Below are 11,656 nucleotides of genomic sequence, written 5' to 3' on the forward strand. Positions count from 1 at the left end.
ATTTTGTGTGAGATGCTAGTGAGGCTTTTCCTCTTAGTCTTTTAGTCTTATCTTGTGAGAAATTGAGAGCTCTCAAGTGGCAGCTTCCAACACTTATCTTGGAGTCATTTCATCATCCAAGTGGCGTGCTCATCATCTCAAACTCCGTTTCTCATAAGCTTCCTTTTCCTTCATCTTTTCCTTCCATTGTCATTCCCTTCAATTTATAAATATGTTCTTGTTTTGCTTCCTTGTTTCTATTCGGTCATTTCCTTTTGTTATTGCTTTCCTTGTTTAATTTCGCACCATATCTTGTCATCATTTTCACCTTATAATTGTATTTTCCTTTTGCCTTTGTGAAATGAACTTTCACATCTACTTAACCACTTGGTTAATGTCGAGTGTGGATTTTCCTTAGATATTCACTCTTAATTGCCTTAAAAATCTCAATCATAAATCTAAAGTGTCATCTCAATGAACAATCATAAAATCAACTCACATCGCATGTCTCCATTGGATGAAGATGTTCTCCATTAAGAAGATGCCAAGTGGATGTTCATGTCTTCCTTGCCAATGTCCAGCTGGATGTTCATGCTTTCCATGTCACTTAAATGTCGCTCCATGTCACGCTCTATGCTTCTCCAAAAACCTAGATGTTCACTTCTTAACCCTAGACAGTCTAGGGTTGCATTGGGTCCAAGGAGACCCAATTGTAACCCTAAATAGACTTTCTTTTCTTATTTATACCTTACTATAAGGTCCAATATATGGCCCAAGAAAAATAACCAAAACTAAATCAATACCACTCTATAAAAATTTAGAAGACTAGAAAATTGAAAGAACAAGAAACAAATTAATTCTTTATTAAAAAAATAGAGTCTTTTAAGTCTTCTCTTCTTATTCCAACCTTCTAGTCATTGTCCTTATTAATGGTCCAATGTGAATCCTTCCAAATGGTCCTCCATCATCACTAGTCCTCTCTAACTCTCAAAGTCATGCAAGCTCTCACTCCTATGTTCACTCTTTATACATGAAATATACAGTGTCGATAACACAATAATTAATAAAATATAAGTAATTTTTTCCTTAACCATCAAAAAGCCTCTTCAAGGACTTATAAACAAAATTTCAATTAAACAGAGTTGTTCTATTTAAAATATAATCAAACCTTAACTATCCGAAAGTGCTATAAGTATGTTGACACATGTCTTTAAAACTGAAACTTAAATAAAATTATTAAGGATCAAAATTATGTAAAAGTGACTCAGAAATTTTAAATTATGAATAGTTTAAATTTTTTTATAAAATATAATAATCAAAATTATATAGTATATGGTTTAGTAAATAACTTTGTTATTTTATTATCCTCAAATTTATGTATAAAATATATAGAGAGAGTATAATCATTATTTTAAAAATATCCCTATAACTAGAAGAACCCTTACCTTCCGAGCAGGAGTACCCCACCAAAAACATTAATGATGTTACTTTAGGAATTTAACTGAATAAAATCCAAATAATGTTATTTTACACGTTGAAAAATGCAATCAAAATCAAGGCACGTGATTTTTATTTTATTTTTCTGATTCTTCTGAATAAATATTTTGCAATCAAACCATAACCAGAACTTGACCTAATAATAAGGAAAGTTCAATTAAGGAGCAAGTAACTGATCAACCACACCTTCACCAATCTTCCTTTCTATTCTTAATCTTTCACCATAACTGTTTTATTCATTTTGTGTATATAACATAAATTATCAAAATGATATTATTTTTAATTATATTATTAATACAAATTATTATTAATTTTATATTCGAATAAGTTTTTTCAAAACTTGACCAACTATTTCTAACGGAATCTATCTTCTCAATCGTTGATAATTTTTCATACATTAACTCCAATTCAATCAAAAGTCAAATTCTAAAATATATCAAAAATTTATCTTAATCATCATTTTTAATGATATTAAACCATTCATTGCTAAAATATTATTAGCTTGTCTATAATTATTCAATGATATAAATCTCGATTTCAATATATCTACTTTATGTGACGATCTAATATTTTTTATTTGATCTTAAAATATTATAGATTAATGTTTTTTACGTTAAAAATTTTACTTTTAAAAGAATTAAATACTTTTTTTCTAATATTTTTATTCGTAATTAATTTTAGTATTTAGTTTAAACTTAAATTTTTTTAAATACTTATAATAAAAAATTATTTGTCAATTTTTTTATAACAATGTTAAGATATTTTATATTAAATTTTCTGAATATTTCTAATAAAAAATTATTTTTAATCACAACCTGAAAGCATTAACTAAAATCACAACCTGAAAACATCAAGAAATCATGCACGCCAAAAGTTCCAAACACCAATCAGAATAGGAAAATGAAACATAACGAGATTTTGCAGAAATTCAAGACCAAACATTTACTTGCACCAATGCAAACACTTATGACACATTAGCCACACCCCTTTTGAAAATGATAAAATTCCTGTGATTCCATATTTCCCTCGCAACCCTCGCTCAAATTGTACTCCACACAACGCTAACCGAGTGAGAAGCCTAACTCAACCTGAATTGAGCAAAGTTGAACATAGATCAATATGAAATACAACCAACACTCCAAACCATTTATAGCACAAATATCAAACAAGCTCAAATAGTAACAAAAGATACTTATTCTTTTTAAAATAGTATTCTTAAAGTATTTCATTTACTATAATATATATATATATATATATATATATACAGCTATATAAATGGTCTCGTAAACCAATTTTAAAAAGTAAGCACAGTGAAACTTTAATCTTAAAAAGATAATTTAAATTATATATTTCCATAAAAGAAAAATAAAATAATAAGAAAATGTTAAAATATAGTGGTTCAATTCAAATCCAAAACACAGTTCCCAAAATTCGTGATTATCCACTGCAACCTCCTTACTGTCACGTGTAGAAGTGTTGCTGAGTGGAGCCAGGCAGGTACACTTGTTCAATGTTTTTTGTCTATGTTTCAGAATCACCCCCTTCTTCACCACCCCTTTCTGCTTTTTATTTTCCTTTTCCATTTACTACCCCTGTCGGTGTCTTTTCAATTCTGGGACCGAATAACAAGGATATACACAAATGCATTCCAACTCATTCATCAGAAAAAAGTACAGAACAAAAATGGCATACCAAGAATAATAATAACACCATATAAACCAGTAGTAACAGTGGTATATTGATTCAGAATGAAATAGAATTACAGATACAAATTAAAGCACATTGCCATTTCTTTAGGTACATAGCTTAGCCCAAAGAGTAGCAATAAATGATGATGATATGTGATTATCAACAATACAAGAAGCTGAAATGAAATCTGTATCAGTACTTAGGTGGGAACTTTATGGTAGTGATATATTGAACAATGAGAGCAATAAAAGTATAGGTTAAAATGATTAAATGTCACGGTCTCTGGTGCACTCTGAAGGTACTTGGGGATAGCGTTTGCGATCAGTGCAGTAGTTGTAGATGGTGTATTTGTTGCGTACCCAAGCCAGTTTTTGCCACTGAGCAGCATCAAGGTCACGGAACTCTGGTTGATCCCACCACCTCTTGCCTTGAGTGTCACAGAACTTGGCATTCACTGATGCCTCACACCCATCAATGTGGAAGCCCTTGTAAGAGGCTATGAAGGGAGCTTTGGACCAATCTGTTTTCTCCAAACCACCCCTTGTGGCCCAGTCATCAGCATTCCACAAACTATTGTATATCTTCATTGGTTGATTGAAGGGGAACTTCACTCCCAAGTCATTGCTGTTCTTGAACACCCTTATTGGGTAGTCATCCACAAAGAATCTGCACAACCCCATTTGCCTCTCTTTTAGTAATGATAACAAAAGTAATTATTGTATTCTCTTTGATACAATAGAGTCAAACACTGTTTATTTTTATATTGAGATCACAGACGTTTAGTGACAAAATTGTTCATTTAAAAAACTTCACTGACTGATCTTTTAGAATAAGTATAAATGTTTTTGCTACTACAAAGTGTTTGTGTTGGGGGTCCATGATAATGGGAAGGTGAGAAATTGTCAAGATAAAGGCAAGGTGAAATTGATGAACTATAGGGTACTCACATAATCTGGTACATGTTCCATAGCACTGAATATCTGTGGTATTGAGTTGTAGGGTCAAACCAGAGGTAGATTCTCTGTTCTCTGTCACCTTTGCCTCCTGTGAACACATTTGTTTGTAAAATGTATGGTTGCCCAGTTCTGTTCCCCAAGAACTCAAAGTCTATTTCATCGTGTTCTGCGGTTGTGGATGATAACTGCATAGTTCCAATCACAGCCAAAAGGTTACACAACAGCAAAAAAATGGTGCAGAAAATTAAAATCATAACAAACATTATTTTCTTACATAGAAAGCAGTGACTGTGCCAGCTGAATCACCAGGAACCAATTTTATATACATGCTGAAGTGACCAAACAAGTATGACCCTTTGGACTGGAAGCCAGTACCTGTTCAAATTGCATGAGTAAAAACTATAATGATAAATTTTATAACCAAGTTGCATTCACTGCATATCATATCATATCACATAGTAGCACAGTAACAGTTATAGATAGATAGATACCTGTGTACTTGTCGAGATGAAGCTGAATCTCAGAACCTCCATTGAGATATTGGATGTGATCAAAGGCCCAAGTAGGCACATAGTTTCTGCCAAATGGCACATCAATTGGTGTCCTTGGATTGGCAGCGAAGGAAGCAGAAGCTAGTGATAACAGAATCAGACAAGTCCACAAAGAAGAATCCATTTTTCTTTGTGTTTCAACTTTGCTATGATATGTCCTTGTTGTGCATTCCAAAGGGTATATATAGGCACCAGACTCTGCTCGGACCTCTGTCTTGTAGGGCTATAACGCGCTTATAGCTAACCTTCACGGCTGGCTTGTGATCAATGACTTTTAACAGAATTATAATAATGTTCATTGTATTTGAGACCTGATTTTTTATTTTTCTTTGGCCTAAAAGAGTTTTGAATAGTAGGACTAGACGACAGAATTCTGATTAGCCTTTTAGTGATTAGGTAGTTGACATGAAGCTAACACAGGAGAATTATTTCTCATAAATGTAACATCTCTCAGCTGATGAGAAAGTTACGTTGAAATATTATCCTACAGTTATGGTGTTATAAGACCGAAATAATTTTATAGGATTACTCTCTTCAATTTTTATTGTTTGGTCGGTTCCTCATCAGTGCTATATTTTATCTTGTTCTTGTTTTCGGTCTCGGACAGATTATATCTCGGTTTTGGTTTGGTTTTGGTTTTGGAAATGGTACAGAGAATTAGTGAAACTTAATTAAGTAAAATTTTGATATCGTGAGTGGATGGTTATAATTCAAATGTGTTTTTATCCAGGATTATCTTCTTATTTATATTAATTTTAATGAATTCATACTTGTATAGTACTTTTGTTAAAGACTTAAATTAGGACGTATTTAAGTATAATTTGTCAGGTATTGGAGATGTATGTCAGGTATTGGAGATAACTTTGGATGTTCTTGGTTGATCGAGATGTTCTCGGTCTTTAGTAAATTCACTCTAGTGGTATACTTGTCCTTTATCCTTTACTTGTTAGAAGTTGTGTTTGTTTTGTTTTTTGGGTTTGTGGTTTGAGTTCAGGCTCCATTTGACCTCCTCCCTCTCTCTTCTAGAGTCAATTGTCCCTATAGTTGGTATCAAAGCTAACCACAGAAGTTAATTCTTTATAGGACTTGAGGAGACAATCCTAGGTGAACTCATGGAATTCGATGGACAAACCATCAACTGGCCACCCTTGTTCAAGGGAGAGAAATATGACTACTTAAAACTAAGGATGACGACATCTTTTCTGGAATTCAATAATGTTGATCTTTTGAAAGTCATCAAGAAATGTACTTCTTCTCTACTTGATTTTTCTAGTGAGATATCATTGACCATGATTCTTGGAATGAAGAGGAGAAGGCATTATATCAACTTAATGCCAAAGCTAGACACATCCTTATGTGCGCTCTATCTAAAGACGAGGTCTTTAAAGTTCATGTTATGATAAGCTGAAAGGATATGTGGGAGACACATGCTTTGTCTCATGAAAGGTCTAAGGAGGTGAGAAGAAACAAACTCACTCTACTTAGAACCCAATATGAATGTTTAGAATGGTGAAAAATGAGTCCATCCAGTTGATGATAGTGCGAATGTAGATCATCTTGAACAACTTCAGATCCTTGGGAACTTTTATAAGCCAGTATGATATCAATGAAAAATTTCTCAGGACTCTTCCATTGAAATGGGGAGCATAATTGACTTATGATAAGTGTCATATCTCAGTAATATTTCATATTAAAATACATGAACTTATGGATATTTATTGATAAAATAACTATAATTTAACCCCTAATTTATGAATTTAAACCTTTTTACATATTTTGTGATTATAATATGAATAAGAACGATTTATTCTCAAACTATTTTAGAAGAAAATGGAGATGAAAGGGCTAAAGGAAAATAGAAAAGATGAAAATGGAAGGTTGAAACGTTGATTCAACTTGTCCAAACTGACCTAAGCCAAAAACACTACAAACAAACTCGCCAAGCTAGTCCAATCTTGCCCAGGCGAGATCACTGCAGAGAAGTTAGGCTTTTTCTCGTCCAATTGACCCAGGCGAGAAGTCACTTTAGCCCAAGCCCAACTAGGTTAAATATGAGGCGTGAGGCACAATCCTAAACATCATTGGGAGAATAGAAGGTGATAGAAAACCCTAGAGGAGGTAGTCGTCAATGAGAAACATCCTGGATCTTCTTTTCTTGCTTTCCATGCTTGTAATTGCCAACATGAGTGGATAATTCTACCCTTTGGGATCGGGAGTAATTTGTTCAAACTCTTATGTATTGAGGTGATATTTAAATATAATATTTTGTTCTTGGTTGATGATTGGTATTGTTATTTTATTCTTAATGCTTGTTTTATTATGATTTTAATCTTTAGATTTGACTGAAAAGTACTTCTAAGCATTTGACCTAAATGATAATGTTTAACATATTTGAATGATAGGAGTAGATTTGAAATGTTAATTGTTATCAACATTTGCTCATAACGATAAGGAGTTTTTATAAATATACGAGGAATCAATATTTAAGAGACTATCTTAATAATTTTATATGCAAGGAATCGATATAAGTGAATTTTATATGGGCATCAATATTAATCAAAGATAAAATATTATTATGCTTTTAAAAATACAAAAGAGTGAGAAGGATGAACCATCTAGAGCTCTTGAAGCTTCTAAAAACTCATCATAGGATTTAGAGTCTGATGACAAGGATCTTACCTTCATCACCCAGAAATTCAAGAGAATGTGAAAAAGCAAAAGAAATTTTAGGAAGGATAGACTATTTGGTATGAATGCCAAAGTTAAATTGATGTGCTATGGTTGCAGGAAGTCTAGATATATCAAAATTGATTGTCCAAAGTAGTATCAAGGAGATTCTTAGAACGAAATAAAGAAAACAAATCATTAAAGAAAAGAGCCTCATGTCTACATGGGAATACTTGGATCTATCTAACTTTAAAACATAAGAAGAAACTCATATAAGCCTTGTGGATGATAGAGAGAATAAATCACATTCTGAAGAATCTGGTGAAAAGGTGGACCTTGCTATTCTTTACTCAGTTAGAGAAGCATATCAGGTATTAGTATCTTAAATACACATATTATATATGAGTATAAAGCATTGAAAATGAAATATAAAACTATCAGTTATGAACTGGATAACCTAACTAAGGAAAATTCAAAAGTTTCACTGGTTAAAAAAAATTGTTAAAGAGAATAGGAATTTGAATTAGATTCTAGTAACTCAAAACACTAATCTTATGAAGGTCCAAAAAGAACTTATTCTAGTTAAAAACTAGGAAAAAGAACTGATTAATTTGTAAACAACAAAGCAATAGACGATCTTAGGACTAAAAAGTCTGCTCTTGAGAAAGTCCTAGCACATTCTGAAATGTGTGGTAATTCCATAGATCTTCTAATTAGGAATTCCATAGGACCTCATAATAAGACTAGTATAGGATATGAAGAAAAATAAACACAATGCATCCATATGCCTCTATCGTCTTACATTCCAACATTTGCATCATCTAATGGTCCCTCTAAAGGTGGACCAAAGAGAACTGACAAGAAATTACCCATAACTGAGTGGCTACATAAAGAGAGAATAATACCCTTAACAAATGTCCTCATTGCAAACAAGAAGACCCTGTCATGGTACCTGAACAATGGTTGCTCACATCATAAAAGGTCTATATTCCAAGACCTAAATTCAGAGGAAATTAGCATAGCCAGGTGACTAGTGATGGTCAGGTAAGTCTGAAACCTTCTATGTATATTAATAATGTTTTATTAGTAGACTATTTTAAACACAATCTACTAAGTATAATGTGATAGTGGGAAGAATGTTGTTTTTTACAAAGACTAGTGCACAATTTATAAAAATGATGGAACCAAAAGGTTTGTTGCCAATAGATAAGAAAACCTTTATAAAATTGATATGGATAAGGTATCCAATCAAAGGGTCTCTTGTCTCATGTCTACATGAGAAGATCATTGATTGTGGCATACAAAGTGTGGTCACGCTAGCTTGATATTAATATATAAGATATTGAAACATAATCTCGTGAGAGGTTTGCGAACAATGTGATTCAAAGATAATCTTCTCTAATAGGCATATGTCAATGGGAAACAAGTTAAAAATTCTTTCAAAAGAAAAAACGAAATATCCACTCAAAGACCCATTAAGCTAATACACTTAGAACTTTTTGGGCCTACTAGAACCGAGATTATTGGGGACAAAAGATATGGTCTAGTGATTTTGATAATTTCACTATATGTACATGGGTTAAGTTCCTAAGTCACAAGAGTGAGTCTTACAAGGTTCTATGTAATTTTTTTAAACAAATTCCAAATGAAAAAGGTTTGTCAACTATTTCAGTAAGTGATCATGGTGGTGAATTTGAAAATGAAAACCTTTGAGCTCTTTGCATGAACTATGGTATTAACCATAACTTTTGTACTCCCAGGATACTATAACAAAATGGTGTTGTTGAGAGAAAGAATAGATCTTTACAAGAAATGGCTTCGACGATGTTAAATGCTAACTCTACCATTAGACTATATTAAGACTTATGCACCTAGTTATCGTTTAGACGATATTCGTATATTATTGTCTTTTACTACAGTCAGTAGGATAAAACTTTATTAAATAGATGTTAAAAGTGTTTTTTTTAAATTATTTTATCTAAGAAGAAATTTATGTTGAACAACCCCCTAGTTTTGAAAATGTTGCATTGTCAAAAACATGTTTTCAAATTAAACAAAGTTTTGTATGGTCTCAAACAAGCTCCTAAGACTTAGTTTGAACGTCTAAGTAACTTTCTAATTGAAAATAATTTCAAAAGAGGCGATGTAAACACAATAATCAAAATTATTTATATTACTTCAAATCTAAGTAGACGATATTGTTTTTGGTGTAGCTAATGAATTCTTGTGCAAGGAATTTTATGATCTTATGCAAAGAGAATTTGATATGAGGATGATGGGTGAACTAACATTTTTCTCGGAACTTCAAATCAAAGAGGCAGACAATAAAATCCTTGTTCATCAATCCAAGTATTTCAAGGAATTGTTGAAGAAATTCAAACTAGATGATACTAAAATCATGAGCACTCCGATGCATCCTACAAAATCTCTCAAATCTGAAGAAAGATTCCAAATTAGTGGATATCATTGCATATCGAAAGATGATTGCACCATTGTCTTCAACTCCTATTGCTTGATCAATTCCTTATCTCATCGCTATTTTCCTATCTCAGTCTAGACCTATTTGGTCTCAATCTCCAAAGAAATACTTGTAATTATTCCAATGTTCAATTAAGTGTCATCTTAATATTCAAAGTGGACACTTATAAGGAATTATTCAAATGTATTTTTACATGAGATACCACCTTATTTATACCGATTTTAATGAACTCATACATACATAGGAGTTTGCTAAAAGTCCAAATAGATTTTAATTATAATTTTAGGACATAATTAAGTATAATTTATCTACTTAATTATGCTTAGTTATAAAAGAGAGTACACGTATCAGTGAACATGTTAGGATATGATTTACCTAACCAAGGTATATGGATATATATTGGTTGTTGGAGATGAGTTAACCTATTATGTTAATTGTTAGAAATAATTTCCATTATTCTCCGTTCACTAAGATGTTCTGGATCTTAAACAATCCAGTTTTTAAAAGTATTTTCTTTTATAAGAGTATAAAATTATTCGTGCATGTTAACGTGACAAACTTGTAAATAACTTTTTTCTATTTTATATCTAATTGTTGGTTTTTTTTAAAGACATTTATCTTTGCTGTATGAAAATTTACAATACTATTATGTCTTAAGAATCTTATTATGTGAGAGACACTTAAATTATGTTCACAATATCTTAAGAATCTTATTGGAGGAATATCATATTGAAATGTAACAATAGTATAAAAAGGTAGTTGGATAAAGAGAAATGAAAACATAAAAAAATTCTAAATATTAAATATCTCAAAAAAATTAAATGCAAGACGTGAAACTATACCCGAATAATTGAAATATTCAGATTAATGGTTCGTTCAATTAAGAGAAACAAAAGTAAAGAATAAAAAAATATAAGATAAAATAAAATTAGATCTATTTAGTTAAAAATAATAATAAAATGAATACAAACAAGTACAATATATTACAATTCATTTCACAATTTTTTAAATTATTTTTACTTTTTTCCTTCTACAAATAATATTTTAAATCTATTTATTTATTTTGCTTCTGCTCCACCAATAAGCGCAGAACTCATTCTCCAGCTTCACTGTCTCTACTAAAATTTAATTTGACACCCCAATATTAGAGAATGGGCTACCCTTCCTTTATTATAAAAGGTTTTTCCAATATTATAAATTTATTTAATCAGACAAAAATTAGATTACAATAATTTCATAAAACATATAATAAACTTTCAAAATACATAATCTTATAATAAAAATTCAGTTTATCATATAATCGTTTTGTCTCTTATATTTTTCATATTTACTTTTATAATTATATTTCGTAAACAACACCGATTTTCGCAAGAGAAAAATATTATTTAAAAATATTTAATAAAAATATACATTTTCTGGAGGCAATGCTCCTATTTAAAAACTATAAAACCAGAGAACCAAATCCCAAAATACTGATTTAGTTTGGTTCATTTTTCTTTTATATTTTTTTAAATAAAAGCTTTCAATGTTAGATATTAGTACGCAACTTGATATCTTAACACACCTCAAGTAACAACAATTATTTCTCATCTCTTGAAAAAAAATATTATTAAAAAAAAATAAATAAATATGAGGGGATTGGACAAAAACACATATGTTAACAAAAATGATATATAGATAGACTATACATGTTTATAAAGAATTATAAGAACAAACTAGATGACAATCTGTTGGAGATCCCACATCGACTAGAGATTAGAGCCTTTCATTGTATATAAGTAGGTGCAAACCTCAACCCTATGAGCCAGTTTTATGGGATTGAGTTAGGCTTAAAGTCC

General features: G+C 31.2%; 1 protein-coding gene across 1 annotated transcript; it reads right to left on the reverse strand.

Moving 5' to 3' along the window:
- Window positions 1–3,190: 3,190 nt before the first annotated feature.
- Window positions 3,191–4,897, reverse strand: LOC137837180 (xyloglucan endotransglucosylase/hydrolase protein A). The gene is made up of 4 exons (XM_068646071.2): window positions 4,613–4,897; window positions 4,396–4,496; window positions 4,113–4,306; window positions 3,191–3,831 (listed from the first exon to the last, which is right to left on the reverse strand). The coding sequence occupies exons 1-4, from the start codon at window positions 4,794–4,796 to the stop codon at window positions 3,432–3,434; spliced, it is 879 nt and encodes a 292-aa protein (XP_068502172.1). The 5' UTR covers window positions 4,797–4,897; the 3' UTR covers window positions 3,191–3,431.
- Window positions 4,898–11,656: the final 6,759 nt, after the last annotated feature.

The sequence above is a fragment of the Phaseolus vulgaris genome, chromosome 4 (genome assembly GCF_051622355.1).
Source record: "Phaseolus vulgaris cultivar YP4 chromosome 4, ASM5162235v1, whole genome shotgun sequence".
In the NCBI taxonomy this organism is placed as follows: Eukaryota; Viridiplantae; Streptophyta; class Magnoliopsida; order Fabales; family Fabaceae; genus Phaseolus; species Phaseolus vulgaris.